Raw genomic sequence first — 25,075 nt, forward strand, 5'->3', positions numbered from 1 at the left:
AACAGGGGACATGGCATCCAGGGAGAATTCTGGGCAGCCAGGGAGAATTCTGGGCAGCCTGGAAGGACACAGCCTCTGTGGGTGCTGTGGTTATTCACAGAAGCCATGGCTTACCTTTGGGAATTCCCAGCCGCTGCTGCTCCTTGGCAAAGCCACTGAACGTGGCTTTCAGTGCCTGGGACATCATTTCTTTGCTGCTGGGTGTTAATAAAGGCACATCTGCACATTCCATGTCTGAAAGAAGCGTGGAGAAACACGGCCATGAGGACACAGGACTGGGAAAGATGTCAGGGAATGCTAGCCAGGTGCACAGTGTGTCCCTGTGCTTCTGGAATGTGCTGCTGGATGATGATATCATGGACTTCCCAGACATCAGCCTGCTGGGCTTCAGCATTCCAGGTGTGTCTGGAGCCTGGGAAATGGCTCAGCAGCTCCAGGCAACGAGGAAGGCAAAGAGTCCCACACCAGGGTGAGCAAGAGAGAGGGAGAAAAGCACCCCTGAATTACCACCCTGTCATCCCAGTCCAAAGAAAATCAAGGAGAAAATTAAACAATCCTCGAAAATCCTTTATCCTAGGAATTTCTTCCCTCTGGAGGTGGGGAGGTCCTGGCACAGGGTGCCCAGAGAAGCTGTTGGAATAACCTGGGATAGTGGAAGGTGCCTCTGCCCAAGGCAGGATGGGCTTTGAGGTTCCTTCCATCCCAAACCAATCCATGATTCTATGACTCCATGAAAAACCAAGCTGACATCAGGCTGAGACAGGATGGAGAAGCAGCAGAATCCCCACTTGAGGGGGGGAAGGGAAACAAAGAACTGGAAAATCCCACATTAGCCTGGAGTTACATCATGCACATCCTCAGCACAGAGCGAGGGTGAGTCATGGACAGCACCAGCATCCCATGGGACAGCAGGGCCAAGCCAGGAGCCAGGCCTGGAATAAATCCTGACAAGCACCAAACCTCTTCCTTTCTTTTTTTTTTTTTTTATCCTTTTTTCTATTTTATTTGGAAGGAACAGAATCTTTGTAGCCAAAGAGTCTCACAAATAAAAGCAACCATTTGAGGTGAAATATCTGAATACAGGTTTGGTGGCTCTTTTTCCTGTGCTTTCAGTATTCCTGAAAAACATCTTTGATGGAGAAGGAAAGTCTTGAACAGCCACCATCCCAAAAACTGCACTTGGTCAGCAGAGATGGAAATCTTCCACCTGAGGTTGGTTTAGCTCTGCAGCCTAGTGGAAATTTTCCATGAAACCTCAGTGGAAAAATGACACCATGGGCAAAGTCTTTGGTGTTCTCATGAATATCTGGATGCAGACATTGAAAATCAAAGAATTCTGTGTCTTGGGGAAACTTAACCACTGAGGTTTTCCATCACTCCAAATTCATTAAGCTCCTGATTTAATAAACCTTTACACCTGTAAAATGCTGCTGAGGGCCTGTTGCAGGCAGTGTTGGTGTATTCCTGATAAAACACAGAGTCAGGGGTGGAAGCAACACTGCAGACAGCCCAGCTGCTTCCCAGTCTGCCCCAGTCTGGAATTCCTGCCCCACTCAACTCCTCCTCAGCCAGCTCATGGGCATCATTTAAAGGCCAAACACCCCAACACTGTTTTTTTTTTTTCCAGGTGGGAATCTGGGGGTTGGGGCAGTACAGTTCTAGGGCAGTGGTGGAGTCCTGTTTTAAAAACATGTGGATGTGGCTCTTGGGGACATGGGGTGGTGGTGGCCTGGCAGTGCTGGGGAATGGTTGGACCCCACGATCTTGGAAAGCTTTCCCAACCTAAAGAATCCTGTGATTCCATGGATGAACCCCCACATGCAGCTCTGCAGCACAGAGTGAGGGTGACAGTGCTGCAAAGCATCCCCAAATCATCTGCTGGGTGCTGCCAATGCAATTCCACTGCAAAGCCAAGCAGAGCAACTTCTGTGCCCCCACTTCTGCCCTTTCTCACCCCAATTCAAAAATTCCCCCTTCCCTTTGCACATCCTCCAGCCAAGTCCCCAAGGCTCTCAAGAAATGATTTGCAGACTCTTGGCTCAGGTAGAAGAGTGGAATTCCCAACACAGAATCTCTCAGGACACAACTGCTGCCCTCAGCCCACCACACAAATCCAGGATTGCCCCCACAGTGGCAGGATCAGGACCTCCAAAAGCAAATCCCACATCCAAAGGCTACTTGACAAATTGCACTTCATTATTTCCTGGATTTGGCTGGAGAGGGCACAGAAAATGAGCAGCCACCATCACTATCTCTGTTCCCCATCTGCTGCTTGAGATAACACTGGGAGAAAGTGGCTCAGTGCCCCTTTCCCTTCATCCTCAAGTTACATCTGAATGCTCTGCACTCCCTGCTCTGTGGTCACAGGGACCACCCAGGAATCTGCTCCCTCCCCTGCCTCAGCAGCAGCTCCTGCCTTCGCTGGGGAGATGAGTCAGAGTGAGACAGAAAACGGCTCTAACCCCAATTTCAACACTGAATCACCCATGAAAACCTGTGTGGAGGTGAGCTCCTCAGCCCAGGCACCAAAAGCAGGGTGAAAAATTGTATTTTTATCACTTAAGAGCAAGGGCCCATCCCTGATCCTGCTGTTTGGTCATGCAGGATCCGTGGGGTTGGCTTTGCACAAATCAATTTTTCAGTAGCACGAGGATAAGATTTCGGTTTAGGAAGGTGAATGCTGAGCTCTGCACAAACAACCTGTCAAAACAGGGGAGACTTAAAAGTGATTCCCAGGGAGAGGTCACAGGGAAGCAAACAGTCTGTTCCCAAATAAAAAATTTTAAAAAAAACCGTGCTAGAGGACAGTTTCTATTTAAATACCCAAATCAACCCGAATGTGCATTTCAAGGCTTCTGCAAAATGTGTTGTGCTCGGCAGATTTAGGACTGAAACATCATCTGCTTTTTTCCTGTGAGGTCACAGGCACTTGTTCAAATTTCTGCTGAGGACAAAGCAGCCCCAAAGCCCTGAGCCTGCAGAAGCCTTGCTTGGGTCAGAAGTGTCCCAGAGCTGGGGAAAGCTCACCCAGGGAAAACCAAATGTGTGTGAAGCTCTGCAGACACATCTGGGGACAAGACTTGAGAAAGATGGGGTGGATGGACAGGTTTTACCCTAAATTCTGCCTCTGCTGATTTGCAGGTAATGAATTTATTTAAATAATTCAGTATTTATTTTAAAAACTGGGTGGTTTATGTGCAGGGAGCATGGTGACTTAGTGATCCCTGTGAATCCCTTCCAACCTGGAATATTTTATAGCTCCAGGAACTTTGCTGGGTGCAGGGAAATTCCTTCCTTTGGAAACAAACCCAGCCCTGGCAATGTCCTGCAGCCCTTTGCCTCCAGTCTGGGATGCCTAAAGGTCAGAGTTGAGCAGAATTTGAGAAACAAAAGCAACAAGCCCAGCTTAGCTGCCCCAGTATCAGCTTTCAGTGCCATCTGAAACCTGTTTGCAAGATTTTAATCAAACCTTGCACCAATAAAACCTCTCCTTTAGTGCTGCCCACAGAGCGCAGGGCTGCGTGCAGGGCTGGGGAAGGAGCCAGCACCAGGCCCAGCTGTTCCACCTAAACCCAGCTTGGGAGTGCAGGGCTTTAATCCCAAAAGCAAGCTCAGCAGCAGGGGCCAGACTGGGATTTCTGGCTGGTTTTTACGAGCCCATCAAAGCCCCCTGACACGGCTGCCACGTGCACTGTGCATGGATGCCATGTCCTTGTCCTGCACCAACAGAGCTGCCTTTGATTTCCCTCCTGGGAGAGCAGGCAGGCAGCTATGGTTTGATTTTTAAACAGTGCCAGGAGTTGCAGTCACCCTGGAGAATTATGGCAGCAGCATCTGCAGCATCTGTAGAGCAGAGATGCAGAATTTGCCTCGTGTGAGGACAGCTTTTATCTGGCTGCAGCTTTCCTAAGCAAAGAGGGATCTGGGGGCTCCATGGCTTCTCCAAACCAGCCCCCTTTAGCTCCCTGGCATCCCTGGGGATGGGACTTCAGAGAGACAAGAGGATAAAACACCCTGAGAGTGCCCTGGATGGGTTCTGTGCTGAGGGGGACCCCCCAGCCAGTGGAGCCTGAGAGAAAACCAGGAGCAAAGAGGACAAGATCACCAAGTTCATCTCCCAGCTGAATTCCCACTCTGCTCCCACCAGGCCCTGCATGTGTAAACTATTTCCACACATCTGATCTTTTTAAAGGACTCAGATTTACAAACTTTAGGGATTTTGACCTTCAAATGCACAGAACTCCTCTGCACGCCAAAGCCACTTGCAGCTGGTTGCAGAAGGAAAATAAATGGCAGAGAGGGAAGAAAAAAAAGGATGCTCTGAGTAGAAGGATGGGAGCAAAGTCATTTTTCAGCCCAGTTTCCACTCGGGGTCAGTGACTCCTCCAAGCTCCCCTCGGCCACTCACTTGTTTTTCCAGCAGAGCCCCAGTGTGTCCCTGTGTGGGGTCTCACCCAGTAGCTGCTGGAAATGGATGTGGGGAGGGTCAGAGTGGAGCCACCTGACCCCACAGCACCTCCTGTGCCTGCATGGATGGATGGATGGATGGATGGATGGACACCAAGGGCAGGAGCCTGAAGTCTCCTCAGCCTCCTCTTCCCAGGCCTGGAGCACACAGATGTCCTGGAGATTCCAGGCCTTTGTGTGGCTTGGCAGAGCCACAGGGACAAGAGAGAAGGGCTTTAAAATGAAACAGAGTAGGTTCAGATTTAGATTAGATTAGATTAGATTAGATTAGATTAGATTAGATGAGGAAATTCTTCCCTGAGAGGGTGGGCAGCCCTGGCACAGGTGCCCAGAGCAGCTGTGGCTGCCCCTGGATCCCTGGTAGTGCCCAAGGCCAGGCTGGATGGGGTTTGGAGCAGCTGGGACAGGGGAAGGGGTCCCTGCCCATGGCAGGGAGGGAATGGATGAGCTTTAAGGTCTCTTCCAACCCAAACCATTCCAGGATTCCATGATTAAATTAGAGGGGAAGATACATATTGGTTTCAATCAAGATCATTTGCAGGGACTATGCATCCAAGGGCTCCATTAATTTGTGCCTCAGAAACCTCCATCCTTGAGCCCTGAGGCAGCTGAGATCCCCCTGGAGCTCCTATCTCATCCCATCCCATCCCATCCCATCCCATCCCATCCCATCCCATCCCATCCCATCCCATCCCATCCCATCCCATCCCATCCCATCCCATCCCATCCCATCCCATCCCATCCCATCCCATCCCCTTGAGCTGCCCATGCTCCAGGATGTCCCCCAGTGCTGGATAGTGATGGAGATGGTGCAGGAGTTTCCAGGGGCTCTCAGGGGGGACAGGGGTTCTCTCTCCCCCCCTCTCCCCATGCTCACAGTGACTCTGTGCCCCCACACCCACCCAGCCCACCCGAGCTCACCTCCCTGAGCCCCCTCCATCCCAGATCCCAGAGCTGCAGCTGAGGGAAGCTGGAGCACACATTTCCCCACGTCCCCCAGCTGGGAGGGTTCAGCAGCAGAGAACCTTTCTCAGGATCAGAGGAGGCTGAGGAGAGGGGGGCTGGGAGCTGAGACCCTTCCCACGCTCCCGGGCACCACCAGCTCTGTGTCCCCAGCGTGTCCCCAGCGTGTCCCCAGCGTGTCCCCAGCTCGGGTTTCCAGCACCCCCAGGCACCTCCAGCCCCCAGGCAGCTCTGCCTTTCCCAGGTGCCCCCCGGGCTAACAACCCTGGCTGAGCCCCCTGTTATTTAGGCAGGATTAGGCAAAAATTTGTGTGCACTTTTGAACTGTTTTCACAAGCGTTGCCTCTCACTCCCACGCAGGAAGCAGCAGAGCAGCCGGCCTGTTCCAATTAGGGCTCCTTGGACCCAAAGGGCAGAGAGATTCCAGGGAAAGGGAAAGTGGGACAGAAAGCTGGAAACAAGGGACCAGAAGGAAATCTGCATGGGAGCAGGGATAAGCACAGCAAGAGGTGTTTGGGGATGGGATGGGAGCAGATAAAGGGAGATTTGGGTTCCCTTCCTGCAGCAGCTTGCCAGAGAACAGCTCTGCTTCCCTCTGCAAGGATGGCACAAAAGGCACAGACATTTGCTATTTGAATTCAAAATAAATATATTTAAAAAAAAGACAAAAAAAGAGAAGAAAAATAAGTCTTTTTTTCCTCCTTCAAGCAGTGAAAAATAAATACTCTGAGATGAAAGCTGGGCTTCAAGAGAAAAACAAGAGAGGAAACCGAAAGCCCACAGTGCTTAGCGCTGCAGAAAGCCCAACAAAGCTGGCTTTTTTCAGGCCCTCAGCAGTTTTCTTAGGGAGATGTGGTGTGCCATGGGGGCCAGCTCTTCCCCAAAAAACAGGCCTGAACATTGTCCTGCCTAAAGGCAGATAAAAGCATTTTGTCCCTGCTTGGGCTCTGAGCACTTGGAGCACCAGAGGGGAAGGTTCAGCTGTGGGTGAGGGTTGGGATGCTCTGCTCTCCTCTCCTGTGTCCTGTGGATACCGTGACTCAGCCTGGGAGAGATGTGTCCATGAGGAAAACTGGGCACAGAGCAGCCCCCAGGTGAGGGAGGGCTGGGTTTGGCTCTGGGAATCTGGCAGCTGTGAGGAAGCAGGCCCAGGGAAAGGATTCAGCAGTGACAGCCCACCCTGCTCAGGCTCCAGCTCCCTCTGCTCCCTCCCTCTCCCTGCTCTGTAATGTGGGTGTTGGATGGCAATCCTGGGAAAGCAGCATCCTTGTGAGTCCCAGGAGCTTGCAGGGGAGCAGCCTGGTGGGCAGCTCACTCTGTCCTTGGTTTTGTGGGAGAGAAGAGGGAATGAAGTGCTAGAGAGAGGCCAGGGCTGAAGCTGAGCTAAACCACAGCCCCTGAGTCAACGCTCACTGTGATTATGGCAAAGTTCCCCCAGCTCAGCAAGGCCAGGGCCCACAGCTCCTCTTCCTTAGGCAGCTCAGGAGCTTCCCTCAGCTGGGGATTCACCCCATCCTCCCCATTTCAGCTGCTGGAAGGAGCACAGATGGATAAAGCAAACCCTGGGGAGATTCAGCCACCTCTGAGGTTGGGGAATGTGACCATGGCTTAACAGCACTCACTGGAACCACCAAAGAAGTCAGAAATAAGATCAGTCATTAATAAAGTTCCATCACTGTGCCCAGAGAAGCTGTGGCTGCCCCAGCCCTGGAGGTGTCCAAGGCCAGGCTGGACAGGGCTTGGAGCAGCCTGGGGCAGGGTAGGTGCTTGTGGATGAGCTTTAAGGTCCCTCCCAGCCCAGCCATGCCAGGGCTCTGGGAGATGCTGCAAGGCTGGAGTGGTCCAGCTGCAGCAGCACCATCAGCTCAGCAGAGACCCTCCTACTCTGAACCAGCTCTAAATGGCCTTGCAGTCCCTTTAAATTTAACACAACCTAAAACTTCCACCAGCCTTTCCCAATGGCCTGAGGGCAGGGTCCAGGTTAATTCAAGCCCTGTGGGAGCCCCAGGCTGGAAACAGCCAGGCCAGGAGGTGCAGCCAGTGGGGAGCAGCCTCCCCCTGCCCAAATCCCTCCTGCTCAGGAGGCAAAGCTTCTCTCGCAGGGCCCTGAGCCCTTCCCTGTGTCCCAATGGAACGCCCAGGAGCGCGTCCCCTCTGCAGCGGGGATTAGCGCCTCGCTGGCGGGCGGGGATCGTTCCTCAGCAGGGCTGGGAGCACCCTCCCAGGCTGGCTCAGCCCTGTGAGCCTCCTCGCCCGGGATAATCGCGCTAATCCCTGCTAACCGAGCGCTAAGGAGCTCTAATCCCGGGCACGGGCACACGCTGTCGAGCCTGGAAAAGCCTGTACGGACTCCCGGCTGGAGGCAGGGCAGGTGAAACCAGCCCAGGCGCTGCCCCACCTCGGGAGATGCTCCTTTCGACAAACCCCGCAGAGCTCGGATTGCTCAACAGCAGTGGGGAAAGAAGGGAAAAGCCCCTGCCGAGCCCCGGCAGCGAGCAAACACGCACAGGTATTCCCGTGCTCACAGAAACCTGCAGTTCCGCACTCCCCCCGGCAATTCCGCACTCCCCCCGGCAATTCCGCACTCCCCCTGGCAGCCCCCGGCCCCAGCCGTGCTCCCGGAGGCTTCCAGGGCTGCAGGAGCCCGGCCTGAGCCCTTCCAGAGCAATCCCACTCTGGGCTCTGAGCTCGGTGCTCCGGGTCATCCCCACCCACCGTCCCGAGAGTGCACATTCCCTTCCAGCCAGCTTAAACCCAGGAATTCTGCTCTTTGCTCCTCAGGTCCCTGGCTGATGTTGCCATTTCTGGCATCTTTGATGAAGAAGGGATGGGACTGGAGGAATTGTCCCACCCCAGAACCCTGACATGGATTTTTCCTGGGTTGCAGAAACACCCGTGGGATTCTCCCAAGGTCCCAGTTCAGATGGGACATTTCTCCATCCATCCAAACAAACCCCCAGCTCTTCTGCAGATATTCATCTCCCTCTCCTTCATCATCATTCGGGAACAGAGACAGACACAAAGGGGATTCAGCTCCAACACCTCCAGCTGCTGCTGCAGCCTGGGGCTGCCAAGCCACGCACCAGAGTCTCCCAGCAAGGGAGAGCAGGGATGTAGCAAGGCCAGGTTGAGGATAATTGGCAGAACATCGTGTGGGGAAGATGCTGTCAGGATGGGAAGTGTGAAAAGGGAAGGCTGAGATCTCTTGGCAGGGCTGTCCTCTCGCAGCAGGAGAAGAGCCAAGGAACCTTCACTCAAGCTAAGCTCTTTCATCACTCACAAAGGATCCCAACCCTCCCAGCCAGCTCAAACACACCTGAAGAACAAACTGTGCCAGCACACTTTGTGAGCAGCCACACATGACCTCACAGCTTGGGATGTTTTCATGCCACAATCCATGTGCAATGACTCCATGCCCTGGATAAAACCCCATCATTTGTGCTGCCCATCAGCAGGCACGAGCCATTTCTGGGGCCATTTCTGGGGCAGATGGACTCCAGAGCTGCTGGAAATCACTGCTCCTGACAGGCGCCTCAATTATCCTTGCCTTGGGAAGGGATTAGATACGGAGATGCTCAGCCAAACACCTCCAATCTGTCTGTCCCGAGGAATTCCCCAGCCTTCCCTTGACTTCCCTGCACAGACTGATCCCTCTGTGTCCCGGCCCGGCCCCTGCCCCCGGGGCCGAGTCACGCCAGGCACGAGGGCAGCACATGGCAGGACAGGGGCAGTGCCCAGGGCTGGGATGATGTTCAACCCCCCGGATATGTCCGGCCACATCAAAGCCTGGGCTCGGCTCAGCAGCTCCCATTCATCCCGCAGGAGTGTGTGTCAGAGCCGGACCTGCTGCGGAGGCGTGTCCGTGTGTCTCCCCGAGTGGATCGTCCCCAGGATGTTCCCGAAGCCCAGAACATCCCCGTGGGATGCTGCCAGCACTAAGGCGGCGGTGCGGAAGGATCAGAGGATGACGAGGGAGGAGGGAGGGAGGCTCGGCAGCTCCGGGTCACCTCCGCTCGCTGCCCCGGGCGACGGGCGCTGGGCGAGCCCTGCGCCGCTCGGCAGCTGCAGATTCCTGCCTGTCCCACCCCTCCTCCGCAGCCTTCCCGGGCAGCCCTTCCCCGCAGGGCGATGCCAGCCAGACAGCCCGCATTGCTCAATGGCAGCTGCAAGTCGCGGCGCGTCCATCGCGGCTGGCACAGGGAGGGATGGATGGATGGATGGATGGATGGATGGATGGATGGATGGATGGATGGATGGATGCTGCCGCGTCCACAGCCAGCCCTCGTTCCCCCAGGCTCCGACAGCTTCCCTCCCTTCCACACATCTGAAGAGCTCCGGGAGCGCGGGCAGCGCTCCACGAGAGTGTGCAGAGGAGGAGGAGGAGCCCAAGAGCTTCTCGCTGGCCTCACCTGTGACCAGCTCCCCGTGTCTGTCACCACACGAGCACTCCAGGGCTGCCCTCCCTTACCAGCCCGAGCTGTCCCGGTGCCAGCTGCAGTTTCCAAAGGCAGAGAGGGAAGATTAGGATATTTAGCTTTGAAATCAAACAAATAATTGCACAGGCTTTCTGCAAACAGATCAGGGTTGGGAGGTCAGAGAGCAGCTGGTAAATCTCAGCACTGTTTGCTCTGCCTAAATAATATTAGACTGAGGATAATCAATCATTTTAATCAACAAAATTATTTACAGCTCTTTAGAGCAAACAGTCAACTCTGCTGGCAGCTGCCAAGAGATGGCAGGTAACGATCCACATGCCTCCAGTTTTCCTGTGTGGTTATGGATTGACTCCTTTGCATCCCTGGATTTGTTGCCCTGAAGATTTGCCTTTGCAAGTGCCTTGACCCTCTCTGAGTGTGCCCCTGGCCAGGGCTCACCAGCACACACTGAAACACACACAGATACAGCCAGCAGCCCCTCTGCAGCTGAAACCCACCCCAGGGCAGCTCACAGCAGTCACTGCACGCTCCAAGCACCTTCCCAAGCTGCCTCTCCCAGCACAGCAGCATCTCTCAGGCAGGGAGAGGAGGGAGAACCAGCTGGACAGGAGAGAGAAAAGGTGCTCTGCTCCTTCAGCTCTGCCACCTGAGCCAGCCCCACCTCTTCAGCTCTCCTCAGGGCTGTGGCTCTGCTGATGCCACCCACACACTGCACATCCCCCCCAGCCCAGGACAGGCTCTGCACAGCAGCAGATGATCCCAGCAGCCACAACAGGACAGGAGCCTTTTCCTGGCTGGGCTGGAAGCTGTGAAAGCCAAGGGATTGCTGAGAGGAGAACAAGGGTCAGCTGCTCACCTGGGAGCAGCAGGGAAACAGGGACAAGGCCATCCCTGGAGTCTCCTGCCAGCCCTACACCATTTCACCCCTGTCCCCTGTCCAAGCTCAGCTCCCCCAGTGATGGAGGCCAGGAAGGGGCCTGGGAAAAACCTGGGAACCAAAGCTCTGCAGCCCACGCCAGCCTCAGGAGCAACAGTGCCAAAGTAATTTCATTTCACAACTTCCCAGGAACAATTCTCCTAGTTTTATTCATTTTTAAGCAAGCAAGAAAACCAACAAAGGGGGTTTTCCAGGAGAGCCCCAAGATTAATCCTCTCCATCCCAGGCTGAGCACAGGGCTCCTGGGCTTTGCCCAGATGTCTGACACCACACAACATCCAGGTTTCCAGTATCCTCAGGCACAGGAGTGAGGGTTTTCTCAATCAACCCTAGGAATTTCTTCTCTTCCAGCTCTTACTTCTAGGAAACTTCCCACCAGGGAAGGGACCAGTGCAGGGATTGGGCCAGACCAAGCCCTGGGAAGATGAAGGTGGGAGTGAGCTGGGGAAGGCAGCCAAAGACGAGCTGGGCTGCCCCATCAGCCTCAGCCATCCCCATCCCAGAGCCAAGACTTGTCCAGGACGGGATTATGTCACCTCCTGGCCTCAGCTGGGAAGAGCTAAGGGCAGGCAGGGATAAATCTGAGAGGCTGGAGGTGCTCAGATCTGCCCAGAGGAAGCCTGGGCTTGGAAAACTCGGTGAGGGCTGGGGGAGAGAGGCTGAGACACTCCCAGGCCTCGCATCCACCCCGCGAAGCATCCGGAAGCTATTAAGGAATTACAGCCGCCCTGGCCCCGAGCCCTCCCCAGCAGAAGTGCCTGGGAGCAGATGGTGAAAGGGCTGATTGAACTCGGCTGCTCGAGCCAAGAGGTTCTTTAGCAGAGACTCAATGGAGGAGGGGGTGGAGGGGCAGCATTTGGGACTCGGGAGCCGGGAGCCCTTGCCAGGAACTCCAGGAATCCTCCATCAGCCCTAACGAGGCTGGAGGAGTTTTGGCAGTGACTTGGATGTGTGGTTTGAGGGGTGTGATATTCCCTTGGGAGCTTGGCCCTCAGTTCCTGGTGATCCAGGAGTGATTCCTCAGTTATCCAAGGCTGGTTCTTCTCCCTTTGTCTCCAAGGGCACCCTGCATTCGAGCAGCTCCCTTCCAGGGAGGTGGGATGGTCCCAGGAGCTGTGTGCTCCCAAACCTTGGTCCCAGTTGAGGAGAAGGGACAGGAGCTGTCAGCCCAACAGCCCTGCCCAGCCCCGGGACTTTCCTCTCAGAAAAATGAAGGTTTGGAAAAATCCTTAATTGCCAACTTGGAGTAATCCCACCCCTTTTCAGCGCCCTTGGGAAGGCACTGGGTATGGGACCAGACCTCCCAAAGAGCCCTCAGAGAGGGAAGGAACTCCAGTTACTCTGGATGGGAAGGACATGGGGAAAAAAGATCAGGATGAGAGAAATGTAGGATGAAAAAGAGCCAAAAGGAGGGGGGAAAAAACCCCGAAGGATAAATGTGCTTCAAAAGTCATCCTTGGTGCCAGCTCTCCCGGAGCTGATGCCAGTGCCTGGGCAAAAACACAGATGGAGGAACCAAAATTGCCTGGGGATGAAGGAAGGGCTTAAATCCTCCCTGGAAAGCAGAGGGGAAGAAAAGGAGGAATGCCCCAAAAGCCAGCACAGCCCCAAGCTCTGGGTTCCCGTTCCCTATGTCCCGGAGGGGACAGGCATCGGCTCCGAGGCCCCCGTGCCATCCCCTATCTCCGAATCCATCCCTGTTTTTCCAAGGGAGAAAGCTCCATCGAGTCCCCCGGGACCCTTGGCCGGCTGCCCGAGGTTGGGAAATCGGGAGCCTGGTCAGGCTCTGCCAGAGGGGCCGGCACGGAGCGCTCCGTGACCGTCAGGGGATCTTTGCGGAGCAATCTTTTCCGAGACAAGTCATGAGATTATTTCTTGCCTGGAATTTGCTCCCGCAGCTCCCATCGGCCCCGGACTGCTGAGTCAAGAGACCGCCGGGGCTGTGCCCTCCAGATGAGTAAATAAATTGCCATGGGGAGCGCGGGGGGCCGGGGGGGTTGGCGCCCGGCGGGGCGCGGGATGGGGCAGGGAGGGGACCCGATGACTCCCGAGCCTTGGGCTGGGGATGGATCCCGGCTTGGCAGCCGCGCACGGAGTTAGTCACCAGATTAGCAAGCAGCTAGTTACACACGCGGCTTAAAGGCACATCAGCCTCCCCTGCCCTCCCCCTCCTCCTTCTCCTCCGGGCTTTCAGCCCCCTTTTTCCTTTTTTTTATTTTTTACATTTCTTTCAGCCGAACTTTGGCTCTCAGGGAGTGCCTGGCAGCCAGACGGCCACGGAAGGCAGAAGATGCCAAAGGGGAGGAAAGGGTCCAGCCCGGGGGTGCCACAGCTCGGGGCAGCCCCTGCTGGTCCCTTCTGTCCCCATCCCTGCTGGTCCCTTCTGTCCCATCCCGCCGATCCCTCCCGTGCCATCCCCCGCGCCGCCCCGCCGGGCACTCGGGTCCCTCCATGTGGCCCCGGCCGCCCCGGGCTCGGCTGCTCGGAAGCAGGAACGGTGCGAGTCATCCCGCTCGAAGGCAAACAGGCGCAGGGCCGGGGCCTTTCATGTTCCGGCCTTTGGAGCCAAATTCAAATCTGGAGCCGCTTAAAGGGATGGAAAGAGCCGCAGCGAGGAGCGGCCGCGGCTACCGGGACAGCTCCGAATCCCAAATCCCGCTGCTGCCGCTGGAAAAGGAAACTTTGCCAGCCTCCCCAGAACCCGGCACAGCCTCCCCAGAACCCGGCACAGCCTCCCCAGGACCCGGCACAGCCTCGGACACTGAGCCCGAACTTCTGGCAGCCCTTCACACGGATTGGGAAATGCCCATGGCTGGGGGCACGGCGCTGCCGCTCCCGACCTACTGGGCTGCTCTGCTGCCTGGGGCTGATGCCAGCGATGGAGCAGAGGAGTTTTTCCTCGTTTCCAGCTGCACACCAGCAGGAATTGCGTTTACTGACCTCATGGAGCAGTCTGAGGGATGGAGCACTCGGGTAACGTGCCTCGAGCGCTTGAAAAGAGAAAGCTCTTGGCATTGCCTTTTCAAACCGCTTCTAACAATAATGGGGGAAAAAAAGGGACAAAAAGGACCCAAATTTCACGTTTCCCACTCCATCTTTTTTTAATTTTCCAGTGGAAAAAGCCAGGACTGCTCAACTTTTGCAAGTTGTTTCTTCAGAGGGTTCAGGTTTCGATAAACAATTGCTCAAAACTAAAAGGTAAGAAAACAAAAATCCCCTTTGCTGCTTCCAGAGCAGTGACCAAAATTCAGTGGCTTTGCACAAACACATGCAGGCACCTCTGAAAAAAAACTTTCATGTGGGTCAAAAAGCCACAGTTTGATTATTGTGATAAAAAGTGCTGACAACAGGGGGGAAACAACAGAAAACAACCCCCAAAGCACTGCCCAGTGTCCAGCTCCAGCTTTTGGGGTCACTGTCCCCATCCTGCTGTGCCAGACACTCAGTTCCTGAGGGGTGCTGAGGCTGCCTCTGTCACCCAGCACCCCCAGAGTGGGAATTGCAGGGGCTGGATGGCTCCAGGCCTGCCTGCTGCAGGGAGGAGCTGAGCAGTGGGACACAAATCATGGAGAATGGGAGCCCTGCAAGCAGAGGGAGACCTGGAGCACCCAGCTGAGGATGCTCCCACCTCCCTGACACGGTGGAATAGGAGGGATGTGCCTCAGCTTCCCTAAAAACAAGATCTCAGTAAGCCCATTCTCAACATCTTTTGGGGTGAAAGGCCCCAAAGCTTTAGAAAAAAGCTTTTTAAGAAAAGCTCAGTGCCTGGGCTGGCTTCTGCTGCACTCCCCACCAGCCATGTGAAGAATGCCTTGGAATCACATCAAGTATTTGAGATGAGATGGGGGGAGAGGGGGCACGGCGAGGGGAGAGGGGGAGCTTTTGCCTCAGTGTCTGGCTTCTTTCATCAATCCCACATTCCTGCTCATGCCATCACCCTCCGGGAAAGTGCCACAACCTACAGGATCCATGTGGAGCCAATTTAGAATCCCCTCCGTGTAAGAAAATGCATTTTGTTCATTAACAATCTCTGGATGCTCAGCTGGGGTGAGGAGGCAGCCTGCAGCCCCACAGCCAGCCCAGAAACACGGGATTCAGTGGGAAGAGATCCTACACACAGCTGCAGCCCAGAGGAGAGCAGTGCTCCCTGCACACCCTCCCAGGACATTTGTTCCAGTCCAAATAACCTCGGGGCTCCTGCAGCCACCACCTGAGCTGGAGGTCTCTGCCTCCTCTGGCTCTATAAGAAAGGTTTAAACATGAGGGGGAAAGCTGGGAAGCAGGGAATTGCTGGAGAAGGTATTGTTGTGTCCAAGCAACAACTGGGAGATGAATAAATGGGAATTACAGCCCCAGAGCCCAGTTCAGACCCAGACAGAGCCCTGAGACTTTGCACATCCCAATACACATCACAATGACTCCAATCCTCATTCCCAAAGCAGAGGGGATTTTCCTCTCTGGGAAAGCAAGCTGCTGTTTCTCAGTGCATTTGTGCTATTTTTCTGTCAGGTTATATTTATCCACAGGCTCCAGGAACCAGATGTGGGACTGAGGGGCTGTGCTGCACCAGTTTCCTGCTTTTCTGTGAATTCTGGGTCCACCTGCCCTGCACAGAGCTGAGCACAGCCTGGAGAGCCAGGAAACTCTGCAAGGTCAGCACAGCCAGGGGAGGGAAGAGGGGAAAATGTGTCACCTGCCTGGTCCTGCACAGAGGGCTCCCAGGAGTTGGTGCTGTTCATGGGACAGAGTTTGGCAGTTGAGTGGGGAAAAAAAAAAAAAAATCTCAACATAAAAATGCCAAGTTTCAGTTCAGAAAGAGACAGTAATGGGAGAGCAGGATTTGACACATCCAGGGCTACTCTGAGCCAGCCACCCCTCTGGAGAAGGATGCAACACCTTGGAGCAGATCTGAGTGCTGCCCTGAGCGCTCTGCCTGCACCTCAGCACCAGGCTCAGGCTCTGCAAGGCTGAGCCTTTGCACCAAATTCCAAACTGAACCCCCCTGGCAGTGCCCAAGGCCAGGCTGGATGAGGCCTGAGCCACCTGGTCCAGTGGGAGGTGTCCCTGCTGAATAATAAATTCAAGGATTTATTTCTTTTTCTCCCATCTCTGTTCACTTGGCCTCCAACCCCATGTCCATCCCTGTTCCAGGAGATACTCAGGCACATCAAGTGATGGCAGATTTCCACACTTTCCCATCATTGCTACAGAAGTAGGCACAAATGCCCAAACCTGGGCAAACTGGGCTGGAGAGGTGAGAGCAGCTCTGCAGGGCTGTGCAGGAGCCAGCCCAGCTTCCCAAGGGTCACCTTTGCAGGAGCAGATCCTGCACTCCAGGCCCATTATCTCTGGAGCCATCTCCCAGCTCTGCCATGGGCAGCACTCAAGTGCTTCCCCCCTCAAATTCCACTGCACCTGGGAAAAATGTAGGAGCTCGTAGGAGAATCAATAAATATTTATTGTTTAACCAGCAGTATTTTGACTGGAGATGTAAGCATGGCCCTGTGCCAGGGAAACAAGAGCCTTCTTGGCCAGCACTGCAAACAAATTTTTGTCTGTATCTCGTTGGAAGATTATAAACTACACAATGAAAGGAAAAAAAAAAAAAAAAGAAACACAGGCAGCGAGCAGCTTAGTCACGGAAGAGGAACAAAAGAGCTGAGATGGATAACTGTGGCATGGGGTTACAGAAAAGGGCTGCAGGCCTGATTTTTGGCTGTGAGACAGCTGTGCTGCTCACATCAGCTGCAGATTGTGCCACTGGCTCCCGCTGGGATGGGGCTGGGAGCTGCACCAGGAGGCACTGGAGCAACACTGGAATCCAACAGGAACTCCCAGGCAAAAAGCAAACTGTGCCTACAGAGGCACAGTCCTGCACCTATGGAATATCCCAACTGCCACAGGGATCCCCAGTCACAGTGGGATGAACAGGCAGGCCCTGGCCCCAGGGAATTTTAGTGCTTGAATGAAGCAGATCATCCCCTGCTCAGAGTCCTGGCACACTCCTACCCAGCACAGCTGCTCCACCAAGCAAGATTTGTCAGCCTGGAGTGTGCCAGAGCTCCATCCTTTGGATCAGGGACAGCAGTGACACTTGCTGTCCTAAACCATGTGATTTACTCACTTTGTGCCATGCAAGGACCAGCTGACATTGCAAAAAGGAGAAGACTGTCCTGCCTTATCTGGGACAGATTTGCTTGGATTTGTTCCCTTCTTCTCCAAAATCCCAGAGGATTTTGCCACGAGTGACAAGAGCCATTAGGGTGACAGCTCTGACAGTTCACATCCTTGATGTGCATTCAGTCTGGCCTTACCCACACCCACCTGAGGGTTTAACCTGTGGGACAGCTCTGCACCCTAAGCCTGACCCAACTGCCCCAGCTCCTCACAGAGCAGGGTCCATTCCAGAGGGTGCAGCAAAGCTGCAAATTCAGAGCTGACTCCCAGAGCAGCTGTGGCTGAATGTGTCCAAGGCCAGGTTGGACAGGGCTGGGAGCACCCTGGGCTGGTGGGAGGTGTCCCAGGAGGAATGATGAGATCTCATTCCAACCCAAACCATTCTGGGATTCTGTGATAATCCCGGGGCAAAACTCAGCATGCCACAGTCCTGCTGGAGTCCCAGCCACTCGCTGCCTGCCTGCCAGCAATCTGCTCTGGATTTGGGAATGCAGGAAGTCTTAGGATGTCTCAGCAGCTCGCTTTGGAGAGCTGGAGTGCAGCATTCCAGCGTGAGCCTGTGTTATCCCTGCCTTCTGCAAGGCCCATCAAAGCATGGCACGCTGTAATTACATGGCAAATTAGGGGCCACTTCATGTAACGCCACTGTAATTACACACTTGGTGCCTGCTTTGGGAAGCTCGGGATGGAAACGTGAACGGAACGGGGTTTGCTCCTATTCCCTGGAAATCTCCCTCCCTTAGCCGGGGGCTGCGCTGCGGTGGATGTGTCCCTGAAGGACAGCTCTGTCCTCTTTCACCCCCTTTCCAGAGCTCTGGTGTGAAGCTGACACTAAAAAAGCTGAAGCTGGTGGCAGCCAAGTGCAGCCAGTCCCCCCTCCTGGGAACCTCTCATTCCCGCATCCCGGCTGGATACCACAGTAATGGGCATTTTGTCAGCGCATAGAGAGGTAATTGCTCTTCTTCAGCTGAGTTCTCACCTCCTCCGCGGGCAATCAGCACCAAAAATGCGAGAGCAGCCCCAAGCCCTCCATTTCTGAGCCTCGGCCTCGCTGCTGATCATTCCAGCCCACACGGAGCATCCCCAGCTCTCACCTTGGCTGCACTTCAGAGCAAAGCATTCCAAAAGATGCGGGTGCGATTCCCTGCATCCCTGCAAACACCAACCAGTGCTTTCCTTTCCCCAGGCTCTGGCACGCCGTGTGTCCCGGGAGGGCAGGTGAGCGCTCTCCCAGCGCCGCCGAGGCACAGGGAGGGACAGAGAGCGTGCCGGAGCAGGAGGGAAATGCTGCAGATCTCTGCTGGGGTTTATCCCGCATGGAAATAAAACGTGGCCATGCAGCAGCCAGCAGCAGGGAAACTGAGTCACACGGCAGCTGACACAGCTGGAGGGCGAGGATAACGCAGATCAAACCTTTCTTTGTGGAGGAGAATAATGTCCCAAGTCCCGGGACACTTTTACCCCGATCAGCTCAGGCTGATCCAGCTGTGACCCCGTTGCACACACAGAGAGCCAGGGATAGCTGCAAACTTGTCCTCCCTAGACAAGGTAGAGGACACAATGAAGGATCCTCTCCTAAAACCCAAAGAAGAGAGGGATTTTCTCTGCCACTTGCCCGAGGCAAGGCTCTGTGGAGGAGCTCTGCGTTTGCCAGGCTCGCTTCAATGCGAACTCCCTTATTTGTCTGCGCTAAAAGTGAAAGCAAAGCCTGACCTGGCTGTGGGAAGGGGGAGAAGCACGGTTCAGGCAGGTCCTACATCCAAGAGCAGCATGGAAGCTGTGTGGGATCTTCCCTGTACCCTGCACCACCGCAGCAGGACAACCACAACCTTACAGAGGTTTGGGTTGGAAGGGAAAATCTTGGTTCAGCCCTAACTGATGTTGTCCCAAATCCTAAACAGAGGGAAAGGCGCTTGCCAGATAAAAACACACCCCTGGGATGCCACCCACGCACAGGCCAATGGAAACAACGTGTCCATGTCCCAGCTGCCCTCAGGGTAGGCATGGGAAGAGCTGAAAAGCCAAAAAGTCCGGAATTCCGGGCTGCGTGTGCACGGTGCAAATTCTTTTTCCAGGAACAAATCAACCTCTTCTCCCATAACACACCTCCAGGGAAAGGAGGCAAAATGAGGGCTGGATGCAGGATGGGGAGCTTGGCATCCCTGCTCCACCTGGGATGCCCAGGAACCACATCTGGGATTACATCCCTGCTCTGGTACCTGGGGGGCAGCAAATCCGCAGCTTCCTTGGCAAGAAACGAGCACTTGGGAGCCCCAGTTATACCCCACAGCTCCCAGCAAGGGCTGGGGAGCTGCTTCCCTCTCTACCCACAGCCAGCAAATGCAGTTTGGCAAAGCTGCAAGAAACAAAGTGATTTGTGGAGGGCAGTGTTCACCAGGCCCCAGGTGAAGTTCCCCTGGGGTTGAATTTTGCATGGTTTGGGGAAACATCCTACCAAGCCATTGGTGGATCAGCCATGTATGTACAACCACAAGTGGTGTTACCACCCTCTCCATCACATCCTCATAAAAATATCCACACACACAGAATTGTATCTTGAAGGAGAACTCATCCCCACGGGGTTCTGGTTCTGACCTGCTCATCTCACTCACACATTCCTGCTGGTAACACTGGGGGTGGAGGGGGGATTTGGCTTTGGAAGCTTTCTACAATTCCACATCCCTTCCAGGTTATTTTTAAACCCTTGGGACACACTACAAATGTCCCCGGAGTTTTGCAGGCAGAGGTGTGGGGTGGAGCAGGGTTTGGTTTGGGGGGGTGAGAGGGGATATCAGGCACCTGGCACATCAAACATCCTGCACAACTGAAATCCTCTGGCTGCAGGGACCCTCACTGCCCATGGTTAACCCCGTGGATCACATCAGGCACTTTGTAAAGGGACAAGGGGCTGGAGTCCTTCTCAGCCCATTTTGGAATTAAGGACAATAGGAACACTTGGTGGCAGATTCAGGGCTGAAGGAGCCATCAGGGAGCAGAGAGAAGTGAAGTTCCCTCCCCACAGCATGGCTGGATCCCAGGAACACAACCCAGCAGCATCCACACTCCTTCCCTCACCATCAATCCCACCAAACCAGCAAGCTGCAGCGTTCTCCCCGAGCTGGAGGGGAAATGAGGTTAAGCCATCTAATTGACAGCACTGACCTTTGTGGCTCCCAGCGAGCGCAGCCACCAGCACAGGAGCGGCTGCAGCTGAGGCCGATGGGGGGGCAGCTCCTTTCTGCCTCTTGGGTTTGTGTTTTTCAGCCTCCTTCCTGCCCAAGCTTAAACTTTGGGTCAGCACTAAGAACTGTTTGCTGACATCAGCTGCAGAAGAGCTTTCAGGGACAGAGGAAAATGAACTTAAGGCAGAGTGAAACGGAGTCCTCCCTTCAGGCACCAGGGAATTCCACTGCTCCAGGGCTCAGACACCAGGGCACAGAGAGCCTCTCACCCACACCAGGAGAGTGCAAATTCGAACAGATACTTTACTCTGGAGTGAAAAGCAAACCCCATCCCAGCCTGATGGTCCTGGTGTTTATTCCTATCCCATTTTCCTCCCATCCAAGCAAACAGGCTGCCCTCAGAGGCTGAAGGGCTGGAATGAGTCTTTACCAAAGTTTTAGGAAATAGGCACAAACAAGTCCTAAGCTCCACTGCAGCCTCTGATTTCAGCTCTGCTGATGATTTCAGCATCCCTCGAGCATTTCGAAGCCTGGTGCTCCCCAGCCCACAGCTGGGAGCCAGGCACAGCCCTGCTGCTGGGGCAGGGAGCACTGGCACCCTCTGAGCAGCACAGGGAGGGCAGCAGGAGAGATCCCGAGGGAGACACTCAGCACGGGACACTCCATAGCCCGTGGATGGCTGATGCCCAGGCGGGTGCTGCCTTTGGAGCTCTCTGCAGCCCAGCTGATGCTGCACCTATTGAAGTCTGAGCACCAACCCCTACATGGCTCCAGCACTCAGCTGTCATTTTATTTCCACATGCAGCCCCAAATCCCAATGCTTGCAGGAGCTGTGCCTCCCTTCTGGCTTTCCTAGAAACTTCCTAACCGGCAGAGAAACGTACAACTCAATCTTTGACTCGATTTTCTTCGCCACACTGGTGCTGCACAAAATCCAGCAAACTTCCAGTTTGGCGCAATGGGAATTGCAGCAGGGACAGATGAAGCAACAAAACTCGTTTTATGTAGAAAAACGGGGTGGGTTTTTGTTGTTGTTGTTTTTGGTTTGGTGGGGGTTTTTTGGTTTTTTTTTTGTTTTTTGGTTTTTTTCCTGCGGGTCCTCCAAGCTCCATCCTCCTGCTCGCCTGGGCAGGGCAGAGAGGAGTTGAGCGCCCGGGTCAGCGCGCAGCCAGAAGCCACCAGCGTGTGAAGAGCAGCCCTTATTCTGGTGAGGGCTCGGCTCGGAGCAGTAACCACAGCCAGCAGCAGCTGAACTCGCCGCTACAACACAAAAAACCCTTCTCGCCTCTCTTCAGTACCGTGTTGCTCTCTACACCCTCCCTCCACCCATTTCTCCAGCTCCAGAAGGGCGGAAAAAAAAAATCAAAGCGACGGGTTTTCCTGGATTAAACGTGCTAAATCCAGAGCAGTTACCGCTGGAATTGTGTTTCCCAACTACAACGAGTGCCTGGACCACACAAGACCTTTCCAGCGAAGGATGGGGAGAACGCACATCCCAGCTAACCATGGGAACAGGCGGAGAGTCCCGGGGAGCGCATCTCTCCTGCCTCCCCGCCGGACGGACTTCCCTACATCCCGGCAAGGATGCCAGGAGCATGAGAGAAGGCGGCTGGAAGGGCGGCGGGATGGATTTTAGGAGAAGGAGGGGGATGGAAAGTCATAAAAGCGCTCGGAAAGTCAATTCGCCTTCGGCAGCACGCAGAGCCCGGGCGGCGCCGCTGCGCTGCGACTTGGGGTGCGCTCCGTGCTCCCTTCCAACAGACACCCCCAAAAAACCCCACCCAGAGCTCTCCGAGCACCCTCCGCAGCGGTCAAGCCTCTCCCCCCGCCAACCCTGCGCAGGGAGAAGGGGACGGGATGAGCGGAGCGGGGCGCGGAGGGGACACGGCGCTCACCGGGGGACGGGAAGAGCTCGATGTCCACCTTCTCCGTCTTGATGATGGTCAGATCCACCGCCGCCTTCATGGCTGGGGCAGCGCCGCGGGGGCGTCGCGCCGGGAGCGGGGGGCGGCGGCTGAGCCCCGCCGAGCGCGGAGCGGTGCGCCCGGGGCAGCGCGGCCGGCGCTGCCTTCCTCCTCCCGCTGCTCTTCCTCCTCCTCCCGCTGCTCTTCCTCCTCCTCCTGCTTCACCACCTCCTCCTCCTCCTCCTTCCTTCCTTCCTTCCTTCCGCGCTCCGCGCTCCGCTCCCGGCTGCGCTGCGCTCCCCCGCTCCGCTCCGCTTCGCCCGCCGCCGCCCCGGCCGGGCTGAGCCGAGGGGAGGGCGCTGGGCGGCCCCGAGCGGTGACAGCGGCGGGACCCGCCCCGCCCCGCCCCGGAGGCGGCCCCGGCCCGGCGCGGCGGGGAGCGGAGCCGGCGCTGCCGGGGGAGCGGGGCTCCGGGCACGGAGCGGGGCAGCGCATCCAGGGCGCCTCCGCCGCGACCTGCTCCATCCCGCTCCGCAAACACCACGGGATAAGGGTTTGAGCGCGCTGGCTGCGGGCAGCCCTGGCTGGAGCCGCTGGTGAAACCCACGGTTCTCGAAACCAAACCAGTTGTCTTCACCCTGCCCGTCTCGACATGAACCGCCGCCTTTCACACTCCCCCACCTCAGCTCCCATCACCTCCTGACATTTCCATCACCCCTTCGCCTCCCCATCATCCCGCCTGAAGCAGCCTGATCCTCTCCCACCCACAAGCACATCCAAACTCAGGGGCACAGCCGGGCCAGAGCAGTGCACGGGGTGCCGTGGTGGGTGACAGCCAGGGGTGGTTGTTCCCAGGCCTGCTTGGTACAGGTGGGAGGTCAAAGAAAGTTGGGAACTGACTGGATAAACGCATCTTGAAGATACAAGATGAGTGTCATACTAGCATGGCATGGAGTTAACAGAAGAATATCGTTTTTCACATGAAATCTGTTTGATTGTATTTAGGTAACACAAACTTCAGACCACAAACGGCACAGGAGAAGGAGAGTATGACTCACAGATGTCAGCTTACCGGTACGGAGAAAAAAAGTCATTAGCAACCAGTTCTTGTGGTTCTGTCACTCTGAAAGTCTTTAACAGCTTCCGACCCTGGCACAGATCAGGCTGCTCTCATCAAAGATGGGCTCAAGCAAGCGCAGGAGCAGGAGCAGCTGCCCGGGGTCACAGTCACTGCCCAGCTCTTAGGATGGACCCGGGTCCCGCTTGCAAACACCCCTGAAACCTCCCAAGGCCCCAAAAGACGAACTGCAGATGCAAAGGCCACAGCTCAGATTATTTCGCTTCTGCAGCAGGGCCTTTCTCAGCCACCATGGGCGTATTTATAGCAGGAGAGTTTGTGCAACTGAAAGAAGCTGCGAGGTGCAGGGCCCAGAGGAGGAGAGCCGGCTCTGGCTGCACACACAGCTTTGCCAAGGCAGGCAGACCGAGCAGAAGGAGGTCTGAGAGCTGGCAAAGCTGGGCAGAGAGCTCCAGCCCAAAGTACATCTTCCTCACCCAGTGACAACCTGTCACATTATCAATTTTACATGCAATCTTGTTTTCAATTTACTTGCAAGCTCAGTTCTGCAGCAGTGGAGTGGGACCAGAGATTTGCTGTGATGGAAAACATCCCTCCACTGATTGTTGAGGGCTCGGGAGAACCTGAGCCGTGCTCAGGCAGAGCACAGGTCTGGAAACCTCGGCTGGTGGTTTCAAACCTACCACAGGAATGAACCTGGAAATCCGAAGGTGGAAAGGGGATGGCTGCAAGGATAAAATGTGGTCCCTCCCCGGGACAGGATCATGTGCTTGCACCTGCCCTCGGTTTGGGTTTCTTTCTTCCCCGTACGTCAGCGATTGAAGGAGGAAAGTACAGAGAGATTTAACAGAACATTTCCAGTTGAAAATCAAAAGGGGATTCAGGAGAAACAGCTGCCTTTCCGTCTGATCTCTGATCCCTCCAGAGCAGGCTTGGGAAGAGAAACCTGATGCAGCTATCAGAGCCCGCAGTGGTTCCCTGGCCGCGCTCTGGGCCGGGGTCCCGCGGCAGGCAGGCAGGGAGGGGAGGGGGCTGGCCGGGGCCGGTTTGTGCAGCTGCCTGGCGGGGCAGCAGAAAGCACCTGCGGTCCCAACCGTATGGAAATGACCCCCCCGCGCGGAGCGCTCGCCCCGCTCGCAACGCGGCTGCAGAAACCACAAGCCCCAGAGCGAAACAGCGCAGGAGGCCCGGCGGGGCACCGGGACTCGCCCGAGCAGGGCTGCGACGGGCTGCTCGGGCACGCACAAGGCTCTCCTGGGCACAGAGGCCCGGCATGGAGCTGCCATGAGATGCAGCAACACAGAGGCAGAGGGTGCCCTGAGGTGTCTCTGCTCTAGCCTTGCTCTCCTGGGCCGATGCTTTGGCTCAGCCTCTCCTGAAGTGTAACCATCTCGAGGACTGGCTGAACTCCAGGGCACCTCTACTGGAGATCCTTCTCTTCTGGACCAGGACAGAGGCTCTAATAAAGACCTTTCTCACAGCTTGTGGGGTTATATTAGGAGAGATCGACACACTCCTGGCATCCCAGCTGAGCCCTGATCCCACAAAGCCTAGGACACTGAGCCCACTGGTGCAGGATGGCTGCAGAGGAGCTCTGAGCTTTGCCTCACCATCTCGTGCATCCCCAAACCTGTGTTCTATTTTGCTGGTGCAATGCATGGCAACCCCTACACGCAGGGAAACTGGAAATGCTTCCAAAAGTAACGCTAGGGCAAAAATCCCCAAAGGGGAGGAAGAGAACAGAGTGGCTGCGGACAGAGGTTTCCTCCCAGGGCAGCTGAATCTCTCCTTCGAACTCCATCCCAGCAGCCGCCTTAATTTGTGTTCACTTCAGAGCTGCAACATGAAAGCCCTGGCTCTGAGCTCCAGCTGAGCCGCTCAATGGCTCAGTGTTCGCAGAAGGCATGGAAGGAATCCATTGATTAGTTTCT

The 25,075-nt window shown here is 55.4% G+C and overlaps 1 protein-coding gene across 1 annotated transcript in view; it reads right to left on the reverse strand.

The window, feature by feature from the left end:
* Window positions 1–25,075, reverse strand: part of ETS1 (ETS proto-oncogene 1, transcription factor) — a 145,029-nt gene that overhangs the window by 18,880 nt on the left and 101,074 nt on the right. Inside the window, exons 2-3 of the mRNA XM_079326699.1 lie at window positions 22,058–22,276; window positions 115–234 (exon numbers count right to left, since the gene is read on the reverse strand). Coding sequence (XP_079182825.1) covers window positions 115–234; window positions 22,058–22,127 — 190 coding nt within the window. The 5' untranslated portion in view covers window positions 22,128–22,276. The remainder of the gene's footprint in view (window positions 1–114; window positions 235–22,057; window positions 22,277–25,075) is intronic.

The sequence above is a fragment of the Erithacus rubecula genome, assembly GCF_903797595.1.
Source record: "Erithacus rubecula genome assembly, chromosome: 25".
Classification (NCBI taxonomy): Eukaryota; Metazoa; Chordata; class Aves; order Passeriformes; family Muscicapidae; genus Erithacus; species Erithacus rubecula.